At 42.8% G+C, this 20,364-nt stretch overlaps 1 protein-coding gene across 3 annotated transcripts in view; it reads left to right on the top strand.

Moving 5' to 3' along the window:
• Nucleotides 1-20,364, top strand: part of AK5 (adenylate kinase 5) — a 233,867-nt gene that overhangs the window by 155,887 nt on the left and 57,616 nt on the right. For all 3 annotated transcript variants that reach the window (XM_057310547.1, XM_057310548.1, XM_026497778.4), the window contains exon 9: nucleotides 16,034-16,076. In XM_057310547.1, coding sequence (XP_057166530.1) covers nucleotides 16,034-16,076 — 43 coding nt within the window. The remainder of the gene's footprint in view (nucleotides 1-16,033; nucleotides 16,077-20,364) is intronic.

The raw sequence follows: 20,364 nt of genomic DNA, 5'->3' as shown, positions 1-20,364 counted from the left end.
TGAAAGGATGAGTTATATATATATGAGTCCTGAATTTTCTGATTAAAAAATATTTTACTTGAGCAATACATGTTTATTTTATAGAAGTTATAAAATATAGGTATTTAAAAGGAAAAGGACCTGTAACCATGCATCCAAATTTAAGCTATTTAACATGTTAATACTTTAATTTTTATTAAAACTTTTTGTGTATACATATATACTTTTTATAAAAACAGGGATCACAGTATGCCTACTATTTAGTTACCTATTAACATAGTAATGTGTTGTGAATTTCTTTCAGTATTAATGAATATGTTTCCTTGGGGTGTCTGGGTGCCTCAGTCGGTTAAGAGTTTGCGTTCAGCTCAGGTCATGATCTCAGGGTCCTGGGATTGAGCCCCACGTTGGGCTCTCTGCTCAGTGGGAAGTCTGCCTCTCCCTCTCCCACTCCCTCTGTGCTCTCCCTCCCTCTCTCTCTCTCTCAAATAAATTAATAAAATCTTTTTTTAATATTAATTAATTAATGTGCTTCCTCACCATTTTTAAACAGCTGCATAAAAGCAGAAAAAAAGCACAATAATTTGGGAATTTTGTAGGTTTGTATAGTCTCAATTTCAGAATCATATTCAATAAACACAGCGGCATTTTTCTCTATGCCTTAAAATAATAAAACTGAGTTTGTTGAAAATATTCTTCAGACAGGCTAGGAAGATTATTATTGATAACTTGAACTCTGTTTTAATGGAGAAAAGTAATTTGTATCAATTCTGGGCAAACTAGAAGCTCTGCAATGCTTAAAGTTATCTTAAAATTTATTCTCTTGACTAGTTTAATGGTGTCCCTGCTGTTTTACTTGCAATTTATCACCAAATCCTTTTTTTTAATGGCATGCAAAGAGTTCAGATCCTAATGGGATTATGATAAATATGGATTCGTTGGGTGTGAATTAGTGAAGCATTTCATGTAAGTTATAGGAGAATATTGGAGGGAGGAACCTTCACTCCTGATGTTTGAGGGGGGCCCAATAGCTAGCAGCCCTCCTTCCTGCCTGACTTCTAAATAATTGAGAAGTCCCCCAACAGTCCCCTTTCTCCCCTGGAAAGCAAGGGAACAGAGCTCAGCACAGTGAGTCTGATAATAATAAATGAGGCTCACATTGGTTTATTGCTTTTGGAGTTTTATCCATCAGCTCATCTGAGGCAAGAAAATGTCAATACGTCCATTCAACAGCTGCATACTGAACATCTGTGTACTGAATATCAGGCATGATGCCAGATTCTGGGGTGACAAAACTTAATTAGGATTCACTTAGTGCTTGCCTTCAAAGATCTCAATCTCTTGAGAAAGGCAAGCACGTTACAAAAAACATACCCTCACTATGTAAATGCCTTAATTAAGGTTCTTGAGGTTGCAAGTCAGAGACCTGTTTAAGCTAGCTTGCACAAAAAGGGAACTTTATTATTAAACTTTGGGGACCTCTCACAAATCCAAGGAAGAATGTACTGAACCATTAAAACAATGCAGAACTAGGTGCCGAAAGACCATTAAGAAGTCCCTTCATTTCATGTCTCTGTACCGCTCTACGCACCTTCTACTGGTCTCCTTTCACGGTAGTTAAGTGTTCACCAACTGGTCCAGCCAACAGAGAGGCCAGTGTCTCTCAGTGTAAATTCCCAGGAAAGAGTGTTAATAGTCCAAGCTTGGTGTAGGTGCACTCCTGATCCAGTCACCTTTGGCCACAGTTAGTTTAGGGGCAGGATGGGTGCTGGGTAGTGAATCTAACAGATGCTTACTATGTTGAGAAATGAAAGAAGTGTTATGGGTTCATGAGGAGGAAGTCACCTGCTCTGTCTTGTACGTGGAAAACACTGTGGAGGATGAGAAGATGAATGAAGCACACAGCTACCTCTAATACAGGACAGAGCAGGAGAGACAGCAAGAGAGGGAACACAGGCAGGGGGAGTGGGAGAGGAAGAAGCAGGCTCCCAGCAGAGGAGCCTCATGCGGGGCTCGATCCCAGGACCCTGGGATCACGCCCTGAACCGAAGGCAGACACTTAACGACTGAGCCACCCAGGCGCCCCTGTGCATGCTCTTCTGCTCTACACACTGTGATTGATGTTTGAATGTTGACTGGCTGGCAAGTGTGAATTCTGATGCAATTTCTAAATCCTCCAACCCTGTGACATATTTTTCTCATTCATGAAAGCCAAGTGTTGCCACTCCAGGGTCCTTTGGAGAGAGAATACTGATAGCAGGCCAGGAAAAAAAAGCAATAGCTCTAGATTACCTTTTTAAAAAGCTCACTGCAACTTTCAGTAGATGAAAAATGTGTATCTGCAATTCATTGAAGGCAATGAGTAGTCTGTTCTTGAGTTGCCATGGCAACTGCTCAATTAAGTGAAAAAAAAATGAAAAAACAAATGTACTGTAGTTGCTCCTGAGCTTAACATTCTTTAAAAAAAAAAAAAAAAGAAAGAAAAAGGAAAAGAAAGTAATATGTTTGGTGAGTTATTTTCCCCAAGGCTTTCCTAAGGCTGCATTTTCCGCTTTGCCTTTCCACCAGCACGTCCTGTTCACCCCTCCATGCCAAGCTAAATGCGAGGCTTGCTGTCATCCATGGTGAGCAACACATGAGCCTCAGATTTCACCTCGGAATGTTCTGGGGTAACATTTGCTTACATTCAGCTTCCACCAAAGGCCACTTGGATAGATTTCTGTTCTTAAGGTGACAGAGTAGAGCCTATGTTGGGAGAGTAGGTGGGAATGGTGGGTGGCTTCTAGCACCAGATCTGACCCCAACCTTCTCTTATAATCTTAAATAAGAGATGTGACTTTTCTGAAGACATGAAAAATTACCGCTGCCTTGATAGACTAAGAAACAAAGGGTGTAATAATCATAACACCTTACACTGTGCACGAGTGTGCTGCTAACGAAATACTCTCAATGGTCTCATTTTCTCTTGGCCGCCGCTCTCTCGTTCTTCCCACTTTGGACAGAGGGATCCTTATGAAAACACTGAGCTGATCTTGTCACTTTCCAGCTTAGGGCCCTCAATGCCTTTCCTCCCATTGCTCTTGGAATAAAACCTGAACCCTCACTGGAGCTCCCCGGGGCCTCGCAAGGTGCCTCGGTGCACCTGCCGCCTGGCTGTCTTCACCCAGCCTCGCCGGTCTGCCGTGAGCTGGTTCGGGAGCAGGCTGCTCGTCTTCTGGGTCTTTGCATCCACTGAGGGCTCTTCCTGGGACAGCCTTATCTCTCCCCACCCCTCCCCCTCCCTTTCCCAGATGGCCAACCATGATCCATATCAGAGCTCCTATTTCATTTTCCTAGAATCTTGTATTTTCTGTACATCCACATTTAATATACATTTACTTATATAATCATCGAATTAATATCAGTCTCTCCAAATAGACACAAATCTCCTGAGCCCAGGCACCAAGTCTCATTCTTTAATTTTAGTACATATGCAGGAAAGACATGAAGAGCCATTGAAGAGAAAGATTTATTCCAGCCTTTAGAACATTCCCATTGTCCTTTAAAGTTTCATGTCTTGCAACTTCAGGGGAAGGAGACCACTCTGAGCTCCTAAGATGTGTCTAAGGACACCGGTCCTGCCCCTCTCTCCAGGTCAAGTGGTTTCCTAAACAGAAAGCACAGCCTGTATTCATACCCTGGCCTTTCTCTTCAGACCTCATCCATTCCCCAAAACAGTAGCATCGTGAAGAAGGAAGGGAGTGGTGGGTCCTGTGTTACGAATCAGGGAAGGAACAGAGAAGAGGGGCTTAAGTGTTGGGGTTGTGTCAAAGTGGTGGCTAGAGGACCAGGCCAAGGCCAAGCTGGCATAGCCGGTGCCAGGCTTAGAAGCAGAGTGCGTGTGTACTTGGAGGCGTAGCTTAGGCCGGGGGTGAGGGGAATCTGACTGATACCATGGAAGTGGCATTTGCAAGAACCGTAGAACTCTCATTTGCTCTCTCCCCCATAACTCGTTGTTTTTTTTCCTATTCTGAATATTTAACAGAGAAAAAAATGACCAAGCTTCACCTCAAGCAGGCCACTACTAGCCCATTGAGGGCCTCTGTGCAAATTAGAAAAGAGCCTCCTCTCAGCACACACATCCTTAGGAACACACGGGTTGGTGAGCAGATTCAGGTCCTACTCAGCTCCCCAGCGAAGACAGTTTGCACAGTGCACAACTGCAGAACTGTACATGGAAGTCCTGCCTCAGGGACAAGCTGCCTCCAGATTCCAGCAACAGGGAGAGAGGGCTGCCTTCTCTCAGCAGCGGGAGTCCAGCCCTCCATTCTGAATGTCCCAGCTTTGAAGAGCTCACTTCTCATCTAGTTCGTCTTTCCTGAGCTGCTTTTATTTCTGCTTTTGGCAGTCGTTTCTTTTTTCTGTATGGCATTCTGTATGAGAGACTTTGAGAAGTAGAAAAGAGCAGGCTGGTTTCCTTGGTTTCTGCATCTGTGTGTTTTCTGGTAGTGGGTTGAATGTGTGCTTTTCCAATATGATGTCATCGTGCCTTTTAAATATTCCCCAAGTACTCTTTGCCAAAGTCTCTTCAAAAGGTAGTGAAGTATTTTTCTTTTACCTCCTATGGAACTTTCTACTAAGATTTTAAAACAAAGAGGAGATAAAAAGGCTGGCCTTCAAGTACAACATATTGCAGGAGGCACAGCTAGGTCACTCTAGAAAACAACCGTTAGCTGTCCTCTGCATTGTCTTGGCAAAATTATAGCAGACAGCCAGGAGAGAAAGGGCAAAGTCGCTGGGAGAAAGGATTTTCAAATACTGTTTCAAAATAAGAGGTGCAGTGTATCAGTGAACCATTGCTACAAACTGCTATGAACTTAGTGGCTTAAAGCCACCTCCATTTAATATTTCTCTTGAAACCCTGGGACTGGCTAAGCAGGTCCACTGATGGAAGCTGGGCTCACTCACACATCCACAATGTAACGTCCCTTTTATGTATCACCTTGGCTAGGCTGTGGGTCCCAGTTACTGAATCAAACCAATTTAGATGTTGCTGGTAAGGCAGATTGTAGATAGGGTTAACATCTACAACGAGTTGCCCTTATGGAGGGAGATTATCTTTTTTTAATTGAGATATAATTGACATGTAACATTGTATTCATTTTAGGTGTACAAGATAATGATTCAATATGTATATATTGCAAATGATGGCCACGATAAGTCTCGTTAACATCCATCACCACACACCATTGCAAATTTTGTGTGTATGTGAAAACGCTTAAGATCTTCTCTCTTAGCATCTGTCAAAGATACAGGTCAGTATTTTTGACTATGGTCACCATGCTGGACATCACATTCCCTAGTAGGACTTATTTATCTTAGACCTGGAAGTTTGTACCTTTAACTGCCTTCACCCATTTGGCCCAACCCCCACCCCCTGCCTCTGTCAACCATCAATCTGTTCCCTGTATCTATGAGTTGGAGTTTTTTAATTTTAGAATCCACATATAAGTGATAGCATACAGTATTTGTCTTTCTCCATCTGATTTATTTCACTTAGCATAAGGACCTCAAGGTCCATCCACATTGTTACAAATAGCAGGATTTCCTTCTTTTTATGGCTGAATAATATTCGTGTGTGTGTGTGTGTGTGTGTGTGTGTGTGTGTGTGACATTTTCTTTATCCATTCATCTGTCAGTGGACACAGTGGACATAGGTTTCTCGGCACCTTGGCTATTATAAATATACTGCAGTAAATATGGGAGTGTGGATATCTTTGTGAGACAGTGATTTCTTTTGCTTTGCATGAATACTCCTAAGTGGAATCGCTGGATCACAAAGGAGTTCTATTTTTAATTTCTTTGAGAACCTCGATACTCTTTTCTACAATGGTTGCACCAATTTACGTTCGCGAGATAATCCTTCATAATATGGGTGGGCCTCACCCAATCAGTTTAAAGGCCTTAAGGGCAAAACTGAGGTTTCCCTGAGGAAGAAGAAATCCTGCCCATGGTCTGCAGTGTTACCTCCTGCCATAGAGTGTCCAGCCCACCAATCGGCCTTATGGATTTCAGACTTGCCTACCCAGCCGCCACACTCCTGTAAGCCAATTCCTTGCAATAAATCTCTTACAGAGACAGAAACAGAGACATAGAGTTATATCTTTCTGGGTCCGTTTCTTTGACAGAACTCTCACTGGGTCTGAGCCAGCTCCTGGGTTGGCCAGAGCCTGGTCAGTCTGGGTTGGACTCACAGTGATGAGTGGAACTCTGCTCCACACAGTCTCTCGTCCTTAAGCAGGCTGGCCTGGGTCTGTCCTCATGGCAGTGGCAGGGGACCAAAGGAGGACATGGCAGCACGCAAGGTTCTTGAAGTGTAGCCTTAGAACTTGTACACCATCTCCTCTTCTTCATTCTATGGCTGCAGCAGGTCATAAACCTGGCCCAACTTCAGAGGTGGGAGAAAAGACTCACCTCTTGATGAGGGCTACAAAGTGAACTTGCAAGACACATGAGCGCAAACAAAAGTGAAAATTTGAGGTCGGCTATCACAGACTATTTGATACAATGGTACAGAAAAGGACACACATCAAACGTTTTTTCTAACCACCAGTATGCCTTTTCCCACCCCTTAAAGGCAGGTAAAACTATAAACTAAAATATTCAGAGCCCTTCATTTTCTTACTTATAAGTGAGGGGTTGTAATACCTACCTCATGAGATCTGCATGAGAATAATAAGATATCTGTGAAAGCACCAGTTGTAGTGCCTGGAAGGAGCTCAGCAAATGATACTTCCCTTTGCCAGCAACCCTTGAGCACCTACTGTGTACAAGAAAAAAGAAAGCAACACGCATTTGAGGCACAGGACTGGAAATTTAATTTAACTATTTTTGTAGGGTCAAGATACATAGGCAAAAATTATTTTCAACATAAAATAATTACTTGACAAATATCTTAGTCTCTATGTGGTCATTCAAAAACAGTTTTTGAATATACAGGGGGAAAAACACATTATGGATACAAACACAATCCAATCCCCGAACTTTTCATTGTTTTGAATTTTGTTATTTAATGGCACATTTAAGTTGATGCTCAGGTTTTGGAATCAGAAAGACCTGAATTCGAATCCCAGCTCACACATTTTTTAGCCCCAATACTCAGGCAGATTTCCATAATCCCTAAAACAGAGCTTCAAATATGTATAACAGGAATGATAGCATCTCCTTCAGTAGGCTGCTGGTGAACAAATTAAATGAGATGATAACCAATAAATGCAGTTGTTAGTATTATAACCAATATAATAAAATGATAGAAATATTATTTCAGGGCTTAGAATGCACTGAAATGCCTTTTTTTTTTAAATTGTCTCAACTGCCTGCTTACTTCACCTATTCTCATTTATCCCTGAAAAAAACAACTATGACAGAGCTGAGCGTTATTGCACCAGCATGTTAGGGTGTAGAGAGACTTCCCTTCTGTAACTGGACGAGTGTGGAGGCTCATCTGTGAACTGTTACCTTTGCACACCTTACAGTCTATCCCCAGAGTCTGTCAGTGCAAATAAGTATCACCACAGGGGCTAGCATTAAGTAAACAACCACAAAAAATTAAATCTGTAATAAGATAAAGAGATCATAATTTATAATGAAAAACAAGAACAGCAGCAAGAAAGCATCCTTCCTGAAAACTGTCAAGATGGCCAGTTTTAGCACGTGCCACAGTCTGGTGGGAGCACCGAACATTTCTGGGCCTTGTACAGTAGCCCAGATTCTTAGGATACGAATTGGAGTCCTCCAAGAGCTCTAAAAACACACTGATTTTAGGTTTGGATTCCAAATACTCTTAACCTTTAACAACTCATTTATTGGAATACTAGTAAGTGCCTTCAAGTATGAGCAAAAAATGAAATTCTATACACTTGAGCCATTTTTTACCCAAGAAAGGATTTTGCCATTTGGATAAGTTCAACAGGATTCAATGAGGTTGCTTGCACCTGCTAGAAACCTACTAAAATTGGCTTAAGCAATGTTAAATGTTATTTTCTCCCTTAACCACAGTCTAGAGGCAGATGGTTCCAGGGTTGGACCAGAAGTAGTCACCCAGGGCCAGACTGTTCCCCCTTTCCCATCTTCCCCCCTCAGTGTGTGAGCATTGCCTCCCTTCAAGGTCTCCAGGTGGCAAGGGCAGCTCCAAGCATCTCGTCCTCACACGATCATTTGCAAAAATAGAATGGATGAGTGAGCCTGATCCCCGTGTTTGTCCCTCTCTCTTTTTAATAGGGAGGAAATCTTTCCTCTGAAGCCCAGAGACTTGCTGTTCACATCCTGTTGGCCCAGTTTGGGTCAGAATCCTATCCCCATAATGTAAAGGATGGAAAAGCAAGGATCTGGCATCTTCAGTGTCCAAAGAGGGAGGTGGCTCTGCCTGCAAGAAAGTGGGCTGTTGAGTAGGAATCTAAGAGTGTCTGTCAAAGGGGTTTAGTGGGGAGGGCAGGGGGGTGGCCTGGAAGCTTCTGGAACCACCTATTCCACCTCCACCAATAGGAGCTCCATTCTTCTCTGTGTTAGATCTTAGGCTTCCCTATGAGATTCTGTTTGAATAAAAGCTTCCATGGATTAAAATCATTTACAACCTCTTGTTTTCACACATGCTCAAATACCTCATAGACTCGGTGAGTCTAACTGTCTGCTCACCGTTACCTTCCCAGCATCTTGAACCATTCCTAGCATATAGGAAGTTTGTGTTATTCCCTATTGCTGCTCTCACAAATCACCACAAACCTGGTGGACAAAAATAACACAAATTGGTCATCTTAACAGTTCCGGAGGTCAGAAATCCAAAGCGGATTTCACTCAGCTAAAATCAGCGGCCCAGCAAGATCTCATTCCCCATCGATTCAGGTCTACACATTGTTTCCAGTAGGAAGAACAATTTTTTTGACCTGCCTCTTTGATTCACAGCTCCAGCCTGGATGTCGTCGTTAGTTCCTTCTTGCTATATGTCCCACAGCCACCATCTAACCCTATTCCACTCCCCACCCAGCCTTGCCCTCTAGAACCTCAGGGAAATGGACACGGACATTCAAGTTGGAGAATCATGAGCGCAAGAGATGTAGGACAAGGTTGGAGCTGGACTCTAGATTTAGGGGTGGTCCTTGGGAAGCCGTTTGTTGGATCTGTCATAGTAATCAGCAAGAAGTGCTTCAGAGGGGGCGCCTGGGTGGCTCAGATGGTTAGGCGTCTGCCTTTGGCTCAGGTCAAGATCCCAGGGTCCTGGGATGGAGCCCCACGTTGGGCTCCCTGCTTGGCGGGGAGCCTGCTTGTCCCCTTCCCTCTGTTGTTCCCCCTGCTTGTGCTCTCTCGCTCATTCTGTCAAATAAATAAAATCTTAAAACAATGAAAAGTACTTCAGAATGCAGAGAAGGCATTGGGGGTGCTCCCGTGGTGAGCGAAGAACTCAGAGGGCAGAGGGATAGGAGAGGGGTTGTCAAAGAGCCCTCCATTTGCTGACTTCACCCCACCTGCCTCCCCCCAGTCTTCCTTCCTTTTTAAAAAAAGATGGTGGGAGGGACAAAGGATGACTCCCCTGGGCAATATTTTTCTCCCTGGAAAACACATGAACACATATATAGTATGTGTTGTTCTAATAGTTAATCTGATTTTCCATTTTGCTGAGAGTAACTCATAAGGAGAGTATATTCTCATAGCACCAAACAAAGGGCTAGAGACAAGCCAACGTGCTCTATAGTTCCCAATGGTCGAAACTAAGCTTTACCATTTTATCTCCATTTAATAAGGAGTCAGAAAACAAATAACTCTTCTCCGTCCGACTCTAGTCAGATTTGACTGTGAAGATGGCCAGCATTAACTTTAAATGAGAGGAAATCAGAATGGGAACTTTGCTCCTTCCTTTACACCAGCAGCCTGACCAAGCCCTGCTTAACAACATTGCTGCATTTGACCTATGAAGACAAGATCCAAGTGTGTCTTGTATGGTCTTCTAGCAGTGAGATGAAAACAGGAAGTTGTAAGAAAGCCTTTTTCTTTAAAATTTTTATTAGAGACACCAACATTTCAATTTATACATAAAAGAAGAAAAACACCATTCCTCCTAGAGAAGTAGATCTGTAAACCACTAGTTCAAGTAGTTCATGTAGAGAACCTGCAATTCAATAAGACTGGAAAAAGGTTAGCCCAGCATCCCCTATATTTTTTTATCCCTGTTTACTCAATTATACAAGTACTTCCACAGCAAGCAGACCTCTAATTGTGTATACTTCAGTGAAAGAGAAATGAGACTTGCCGTAAAATAAATTCTTGGGTGTAACTAAATTACACACTACTTCCCATACTTTTTTTTTCCAAATTGCCCATTACTTTAAATGAAAACATGCTTTCGAAAAGAACTGTAAACACTCCAAACATTTCTAAAGGACCAGTCTCCCTTCTTCCTGCTGATAAAATGCAGTTATGTTTCTCGTTGCCAATATTCCTGTGCCGAAGATCAAGGAATTTCAAAACTTCATTCACAGCTTCCCGGTGAACTTGACAATTTCACTTTCAAATCCCTTGGTAAGCACGATCCAGCTTCAGTTCCTCTTTTAGCCAATGAATTCCCCTTCCTTCCTACTCATGTGACACCAGGAGCATTCACTACACCCAGGTGTCATGTAGCCCCTTGTTAGACTCTGCTCCTGCACTGGGTATGCGGACAGGTCATCACGCTCCGTGGGGGCAGCAGGAGACCATCAGAGCACAGGCTTGGGAACCAGGAAATCCCCCTCGCTGGGGCATCCTTCTCAGTCACAGAAGCGTGCTGAGCCTGAATTTCCTCATCAGAACAATGGGAAATATCAAACTTGCCCACCTCCTAGTGTTTTTCCGAGGACCGGATGAGATCATGAACATTAAAGACACTCTAAATACTAGCAAATAGCAAGTCCAATAACCGTTTTTAAAACCATTCATATGAGGTGTTCACTGTTTTTGTTTTTTAACAAGAAAGAGTCCAAAGTTTTCATTTTCAGGTTACAAGATGGGGAAATAGCCTGGTATCGTTTGGATTGTTCTTCTTTGAATTATTATTTCTTTCTGTTAAGATTCTGCTTCTCAATGAAGATGACCCCTTCTGAGAACTACGGGACATTTTGTGCCTCAAACCCATCCCCACCTTCCTGCTGCTGCTTCTTAGAACCAGTGATGGAGGCATTAGATCAATTTAAAAAGAAACCTAGGAAAATCCTCGTATGCTAGCATTTCATGGTCCATGATTCCTCCAGAATTTGGGTCACCTGCTTAGTACTAGTTGAGGTAAGAAGAAGAATTAGAAAAGACTGCTCTTCACATTCGTGTCAGAAACTAGAGAACCTCTTTGAAATCCATTTTTTTGAATCTTGAAGTTGATATCTGTGCTCAGGGTCAGAGAAAGAAAATAGTCTTTTCTTTGCAGCATTTGGAATTTTAGGGCAAGAAATTCATCTTAGCTGTGACATCCTGTTGTTAAATAAAGCCTCTTTCTCATAATCCCTTTTGAAGCTATATACATCTTTATACCATGAAACCCACACACGCTGTTTAATACAAACAAGAACTAGGAGGACACCCCCAAAATGACCTACTACTTCTCCCTCCTTCCCAGGGGAGCTTTCATTTTGTAGTCCCCAAAAGGATTTTTTTTAAAGATTTCATTAATTTATTTGAGAGAAAGAGAGAGCATGAATGGGGGGAGGGCCAGAGGGAGAAGCAGACTCCCCGCTAAGCAGGGAGCCCCACACGGTGCTCGATCCCTGGACCCCAAGACCATGACCCAAGCCAAAGTCAGATGTTTAACCTACTGAGTCATCCAGGAGTCCCCTTGCCAAAAGGATTTTTAAACATCAACACTGTCTACCTAAGAAGGGGCAGTAGGAATATGTGACGACATGACCTCACCTCCAAGACCAGTGAGAGGATGCTGAGAAGGAAACACGGTGGTATCAGGGCCCCGAGGGCAGCAGTGGAGGCTCAGGCACACCCCATCCAGCAGCACATAGAACTCCAGTTACGTCATTCTTCACGCACAGGGTCGCAGCAAGGATCCAGTGAGATTCTATCTGCAGAAACTGTTCCAGAGCTGGAAGGCACTAGTTCAATGTCCACTTCGTATTATGACCTGATCTGCTTGTGATAGGGCCACACAGAACTGGTCCTACAGCCAGGAGCACACACTGTGCTGCAGTCAGAGCAGGCTGCAGGATGTCATTTCTTAGGATTGGTGAACCCATCTGGGAGGCCATGTTGCTCTATTTTGATCTCTCCCCCCCAAATTTCAGTAATTCAAGGAATTGGAGTGACAGACATCCATATCACAAGGTGGTGATAATAAGAGCTCTGATCCGAAAGGAAAACATATACACACACCAACTGGCCGCTCTCTTCCTACCAATCCTACCAGAATCTAGCCTTGCGAAGGCAGTTCCTTGCCTACACATCCGCACAGGGAAATAAAGTTGAATGCAAGTCACTTTTGTTCTCCTTATGACTCTGACTTGACTGGAGAAAGAGAAATGTAGACCAAAACAAATCCATAGTCCAAACCCAGTTTCCCATAAAACCGCAAATCCCATCCTGAGGTTCTAGTGGTGTCACTTCAACAGAATTCTTGATTTCTCCTCTTCGGTTACCAACGTACCATCATAAATATAGCACAAAAAGACGTGCTGACCTGAACTCGGTTTTGTGTGTTAGTGGTTTGGCTGCAGCTTTTCCCATCATCCCCAGCATTAATCACATCATTGCAAGGCTGTGTCTTGGCTCCATATGTGTGAGTCATAATTGACACTTACATAAAACCTGGGCCAATATTAGTACTATGTCTGTTGGTTTGTTCAGATTTGGTATTCCACGTTATGCCTCCAAAACCTAGTTTAATACTGTGGAGAGTCACCTCTGTCTCCTTGTACCCACAAAGCCCAACCTCACAAGTCAGACTTACGGGCGACAGAAGGCTGACTAGATGGAAGACACCACTGTGAAAGGCCGTAGTAACACGAAGAAGCCCCCACGGGCTGCCAGGGTGGAGCTTGGGAGTTCGTGGGCTGTGCTTTCTCAAGGCATGCCTCATTGAAGAGGCAGCACCAATGCCGCTGCATAGAAACACCTTATCAGGTGGTTCTCAAATAAGCTTAGAGCATTTTGCTTCTTATAGAACTGACATTCTGAATTAATGCCTTTCATGCAGAACACACCAGCATTTGAAAAGAAAGGGACAAGACTTAGGGCCTCCAGACTCTGTATGGCAACTTTTTCAACAAAATAGAAGAGGTGTTGACCTCTCATTCGTTGTTGGTGTGTGTGTGTTTAAGATGCCAGATTAAGTTTATTTACAAAAGACTCACATAGGAATCATGAGGTTTATTGAGCATCACTGGAAAATAACACCCTTTAATCAAGCAGCCCATTTACCTGGGCTTTGCTGTCAGTGAATGCAGTGTGTCCCATTCCTGGCTCCACTCTGCTCCAAAAACCTGTGCACTATCAATGTTTTCATGGAAATAAAGCTGGGACTCATTTGAACCATTTGGGTGAACAGACTAGAAGGCTGCGAATAAGAGCAATGGACAAAAACAGGTCAGACTCAAGAAGCCAAATAAAGGTGAGATAGTTCCCTTTATAACACGGTGCATTGTTTTATGAATTCAGATTAACCTTGATCAGTCTCCCAAAACATGACAGCCAGATATAAGAAAGATCTGACGCAGTTCAGCCTGAAAGAGGGGTGTAAGTCTAGTAATTCAACAATAATATTAAAAATTGAGGGAGAGGACCTCTCCACTACCCGGATATGTTCGATAGCTGTTTGACAAGCAATAAGCAGAGTCTGACTGAACAATTCTTTTCCAGCAGAGGCTGCTGAGCCTCTTTCTATGTAGATGCACCTTAGGCAAACATAAAACTGCTTCGAACAGGTCCCTGTCTCAGGTGGGCTTCCCTAGAAGCAAAACCTGAAACTGGGATTCTTTGCAAGTATGTTGTTAGGGAGTGCTCTTAGGAGAGGGGGATAGATGCAGGATAGCGAAGAGTAGGAGCTGAGCAGGGGTGGGATGCCTGCTGGTTATTAGCTTCAGCGTGATCTCTGGATATTAGCTTCAGCCTGATCTCGAGAGAAACTTATACCAGAGTCATCCCAGGTTGAGGGCGGGGCCAGACTTCTGGGAGCCCTTAGCAACAGCTGAGGGATGGGGGCACCAGCCAGGAAGTGGCAGGAAAGTAACAGATTCATGGTGGTAGCTAAGCTGATGGGACTAAGCCTCTAGGAGCCATGTTATGTGATAGGAAATATGTTTCTCATCCTAACCCTGACTGCTCTAAAGACATGATGCTATGGCCATGGGCCCCTCAAATGGCCTCTGTAACCATTTATTTCCTCATCTGTAAAATGGGAGAGGGGAGGGCAGCGTTGGATTAGACAATCTCCATAACTCCCAGCTCCAAAATGCAATTATTTCAACAACAGAAGTAGGGGTAGGCTCACTGAGGAATAATTGACATTTTTCCTATTCGTGGAAGGAAGTTAATTTATGTAAATGTGTCCCTGAATGACCACTCCATTAAAAACTCTTCTCTCACCTGGAACAGCTCTGGATACACAGGCAAATCTAAGAAGACAAGCAGTAAAGTTGCCCTGAAGGCGTATGGTTCTGAAAAGGGATGGCAAGGCTCTGTTTTCAAACCAGTACTCTCAGAGCAATTACCTCAAGGGAGCATTAATGCAACCAGGCAACCTCATTTAACTGACTCCTACATCAAAGCAAATTAGAAGCCAGAGGCTGGAGTGAAGCATGAGCCACAGACTGTCCCCGCCAAATGGCACCACCTCTATGAAGAGCAGTTGGGCAAAGTCTATCAGTTATAAATACATTAACTCTTTGGTCACACAGCCCCTTCTCCGGGAATTTATCCTGCAGGCAGATGTGTATAAAGTGACCTTTAGAAGAGCTTAAGGTTGTGCTACTTTTTCCAAAGTAATACAAGATCGGAAACGACTCAGTGCTCCATTAATAAAGGACTAGTTAAAAACAACTGTGGTAGCTTCCATACAGTAGAAGACGTACAATCGAGAACATTGTGGATGGACATGGGAAGTGCTCCCGGGTACATCATTAAGTGAAAAAGCAAGGGCAAGGACAGTATCATCCTACAGCAGTGTGTATATTATGAACATATATGCATGTGTAACATAAGTGCGCTCCTTTCTGTGTACAAAATGGAGGTAACAAGATAATATATTTATATTCAAATATGTCCATAGGTATCTGGAAGTTGTATTCTGTTTATCTGGAAAAAGATGCAGGGAAAAAAAAAAACAAACCTTCTATGAGTGGTCGCCTATACCGAATGAGGGAGTGGGAAAATGGGATGGATGGAGACATAAGTAGAAATTTGAATTCTCACCAAATGTCTTTTTATAAATTTTCATCCTAGATTTTTTTCCCCAACTACCACTGGTTCTTCTGTAAGGAAAGTGCAGCAGCTGCTTGGTTAAAAAATAAAATTAAAAAATTCAAAAGCAGGTGTCAATCAAAGCTGGTCCTTCCAATTTCCCTTATTTCATGCTTTAGTTTTCAGGGATTGGCCAGTGGTTAACCGTATGACTCAGAATGCCGAAAATACTTCCTATCCGGCGCTGTACAGAACGTGTGCCACGTCCAACATTAAACCACGGAGCTGTTTGTAAAACTGCCGTGACTACACGCATCAGTGAGCTTTGAGTACTGAAGAGTGTTGTCTTCTTCGTATCAGCTTTTCTGATCAGATAGGCCGTGCACCAGGAAAATGACTTGTGATATTGTATCGAGCGATATAGCAAGAACAGCAAGAACTCAGGGTTCGATCTGGGCTTTGTCCCTCACTGCTACGTGATCGTGGGTGATTACTTCTCAAACTCTCAGTTTCTTCACCTATAAAGGCAGATAGTATTAGTGCCTCCTTCATAGAGTTGTTTGGAAGGTTAAGTATGTTAACGCATGTTGGCAAGAAATTTAGCACAATACCTGTTAGTACTGTCATCTAATATTTTGATTTTTTTTATGTACAGGGTGATGACCAGTTAAATGTATTTGGAGAAGACACCGTGGGAGGTGAGTTTCCTTCACTGATCAGACCAAAGTTGTGTTTTGGTAGCTTTGAGCATGTCTTCTTTATTAAACACCAACCGAGAACAGCATGCACTGTTCCCTTAACCAGGCTACATAATTCAGATTGGAAATCGTTGGGTCGTTCCCTCTTGGTCCATGCAAAGAACCAAGGGACGCCTTACTTAGAGATGCATTTCCTGACTACCCAGAGAACATGACCCTCGACACGCTCGGCGAAAATAGAATGTTCTGGTAAAATATACCTGGGAAACCCTGAATGCTCAATCCCCTTTAGAAGAGGCACACATAACAGCATAGCAAGACTCCTGCAAGTCCTGCAGTAAAGACAGCTGGCTAACTTTAATTTAACAGTCTTCAGATTTATTGGAATTCAAAAGTCTTTTTCCTGCATAATTACTAACCTGCTGTTGGGATGCAACCTAAGAAACACCCACATTATCCTGCTTTGTAACTGCTGTCATGTCGAAAGTCTTGCAGCAACTAAAAAACCCAGCCTTAACTAGCTACACATGGAGCTGAAAATAGGTAACATTATGTGAATTTGAGATTGTCCAAGAGAGATAAGGTTCCTGATTGCCTGAGGTAAAGTACCTTCTAACATTTCTACTCGGTAATAAATGTTGCTGTAATTATGGTTCATGAAAACAGGTTTGTATTGACTGTGAGCACATACAAGTAAGCGATCTGGCTTTCCAAATAGCCCAGCTCTGATCCTACACTGACCCGCGAGCATGAGGTGGTAGATAAAGTGCCGTTTGATAATGGCTATAGCAGTATGTGAAAATCTCGGTCACCAGATGACATCATGGTGATTCATGGGGAAAGGCACATACACATGAGCCAAGTGCAAATAATCAACTTAGTCCCAACTGGATAGGGATTGATTGATTGCCTAATAAAGTTTCCTCTTTTCCTGGTTATAAGATTAGCACGCGTTCATTGTGGAAATTTTTTTAAAGTAGAAAATAAGAACCATCTAAAACCTTATGACCTCTAAATAATCATGGTTAACATTCCAGTGTGTTTGCTATATACCTATTTTTACACAGTTGAGAATACATGTGTATATGCACATATTATTCTCTTTGTGTATATCATAACATAAGCATATTCTCATGTCGTTACAAACTCTATAACGGTAGCTTGTGATGACTACACTGTATAAATGCTTCATCACAGGTACAACTATACCTAATAATAACCACACTTTCCTAGATTGCAAGTACATTAAAAGTTGCTCAGCTTCATACAGAATTGTTGAATCACTATATTGTACACCTGAAATCAATATAACCCTGTACGTTAACTATATGGAATTTTTTTTTTTTTAAATCATAGCTCAGCTTCCAAAAAGGAAGCTGGAAGTCTAGAGAACATGAGATGACCATCTGGTCCACAAGTTAAAAGCACCAATGTATGTGCCTTTAATAGAAAGCTCCAGATAACAGGATTTTTTCCAGTCACTGTAGGCTATTCTGTAAAGAGACGGCAGCATCTCTTTGATTAGAAAGAACAAAAAATTTCATCCCTCAATCTGAAAACCAAATGTTTCCAAAAACCCCAAATTCACATCTTTCCTCTGATTTTAGCCTCCCTGTCCCCTTCCCCTCTTGTTCCCAGCCCAATTCTTCATGTCCCACTCTCTCTCTGGAATTGGGTCTTCCCCTCAGCTAATAGTGGATTCCAGCAAAAAGGTGGCTTTGTGTATATAAATGAAGCATCCCAGTTCTTCTGAAAAGCAAGTTTGATAACTGTCAGAGGAGCGATCTAGCTTTCAAAAGTACTTATCATCTACATAAAATGTGAAGTGGAAGTCAGAGTGCTATCAGTTCATTTTAAGTGTAAAAATTGCAGTTTTTTCACCAAGATAGGAAATAAAAACCTTGTACTCTCTCTCTCTGGTAATCACATTCCCTCCATCATTTTAGTCAACTCACACCCACAGGATGAGCAAAAGCAGCTGCTTCCAGAACCAGGAAAAGAGCCCAGAGCTCCACTAGACTGAGAACTCAGGGCTGGCTCCACCCAGTCAGGCCCCTCCCTCCTGGGTCTCCCCACTAAGGCGGCTGCTCCGAGAACTTCCACAGCCCGGGGTCTGAAATGCACAGCTCAGGGGCCCTGGGTTCCAACAAAAGCACCAAATACCTTTGAACTTTAGAATCTTCACTTTAAAACTTCGTGCATATTTTCCATGGACTGAAAAATCACAATATCCTACATCCTAATATATTACTGTCTGTTCAGTGTCTATTATAGTTTGAGAAGCATGTCCTTTAGCATAGGGGTTAACAAGAATCATAAAGTCTTCAAAATTGTCTTGTTACTCCATCTGCAGTTACGTCTGTCCAGCTGAGGGAAGCATCTAGTCTCAGATATATTTTGTTTGTCCGGCACGGTGCTCTAAAAACTTGACTTTGAAGGTTAGCTCTTGTTAGCTATAGTTCACAACACTCCATGCCAACCCACCTTACCGTTATAGAATCTTTGCCTGGCCTTTGCCTAAGCACCTCAAAGAAACTCTTCTGAAGTTCTTTGTGGAATTAGCCTGCTACCCCACCCCCAGCCCTGTGGGTATTAAACTAAGCTGCTCAGAAATGAGCCAGTACAAGGAGCGACTTGAACATAGTGACATCCTCTGAGCCTCCTAGAGCCCGCATCTTCAGCTTTTCACCATCATTTGTTCAGGACGGCCTCTAGGTTGGAGCAGTACCCCCCTTAGTGGCTTGTGCAGATTCCCTCTATGAACTTCAGAGCGTCCTGAACTAATCTACTTCTTCTGTGCTGTTGGCCTGCCCCCAAACTCTGTGACCCTGTCCTGGCACAGCTGGGTAGGCAGCCTAATCTCCATAACTAAAGCCCCATGGCCTTAAAGCCAGGGGAAATCTTTGTTTCTGCTCTTCTCTGAAACATTCTTGGGTAGGACTGTTGTTTCTTCTGTCCTCTCAGGTCCTCACTCTAAACTTTTTTTTTTAGTTTGAGGATGCCCTGCTTCCAGGCTCAAACAGTAACCATTGGCACTTTCACAGAGCCATTCCCAATTCAAGTTTGGGGCTGTGGTCATCTCTTCAAGTAACCTCACTCTTACCCAAGGTCTGCTTAGAATTTTGGTTTATTTGAGATATCTTAAACATGCGGGGAGCCTGGATGACTCAGTTAAATATCTGACTCTCGATCTGGCCCAGGTCATGATCTCAGAGTTGTGAGATGGAGCCCAGAGTTGAACTCCGTACTGGGCATGGAGCCTGATTGAGATTCTCTCTCTCGCCCTCCGCTCCTGCCCCTTCTCTCTAAACACACACACACACACACACGTAAATCTTAAACATGCAACAATAATCGCATCATAATCTTGGCCAAGAGACAAATGGAACCATTTCCTCCTGTGGTTCATTCGTTTACAGGAACCACAGAATCACAGGTATTTGAACTGAAAGAGACATTAGAGATCACTACTGGGTCCAACAGCTTTACTTTACAAATGGAGAAACTGAAGTCCAAGAAGAGGAGGTCACTAGCCTAGGTCTAGTCAGTTGAGAACAGGAGCAAAAGTATAGCTATTGTCTATCCATCCTTCATGGCCACCTACTACACCACATGACAACTGGAAATCTTTTAGGGTTCCACAAACTCTGGAGGGTTTTGCACTTTGCCAAACATTCCTAATCATTCCCTTGCTTTGAAGTAGTAGTCCCCCTCTTACATTGCTGGTGGGAATGCACACTGGTGCAACCACTCTGGAGAACGGTATGGACGTTCCTCAAAAAGTTAAAAATAGAACTACCCTATGATCCAGCAGTTGAACTACTATGTATTTACCCAAAGGATACAAAAATACTAATTCTAAGGGGTACATGCACCCTGATGTTTACATGTTTATAGCAACATTATCAACAATAGCTAAATTACGGAAAGAGCCCAAATGTCCAGTGACTGATGGATGGATAGAGATATAGATATAGATATATAATGGAATATTACTCAGCTATAAAAGAGAATGAAGTCTTGCCATTTGCGATGACATGGATGGAGCTAGAGAGTATACTGCTAAGTGGAATAAATCAGAGAAAGACAAATACCATATGATTGTACTCATGTGGAATTTAAGAAACAAAACAAACAAACATAGGGGGAATAAAAACGAGAGGCAGACCAAGAAACAGACTCTTAACTACAGAGAAAAAACTGGTGGTTACCAAAGGGGAGGGGGTGGGGGGATTGGTGAAATGGGTGATGCGGATTAAGGAAGGCACTTGTGATGAGCACTGGGTGT

This window comes from Ursus arctos, unplaced genomic scaffold (assembly GCF_023065955.2).
Source record: "Ursus arctos isolate Adak ecotype North America unplaced genomic scaffold, UrsArc2.0 scaffold_12, whole genome shotgun sequence".
NCBI classification, from domain to species: domain Eukaryota; kingdom Metazoa; phylum Chordata; class Mammalia; order Carnivora; family Ursidae; genus Ursus; species Ursus arctos.
The sequence above is the reverse complement of the archived record's forward strand: the minus strand, read 5'-3'. Positions and strand labels throughout refer to the sequence as shown.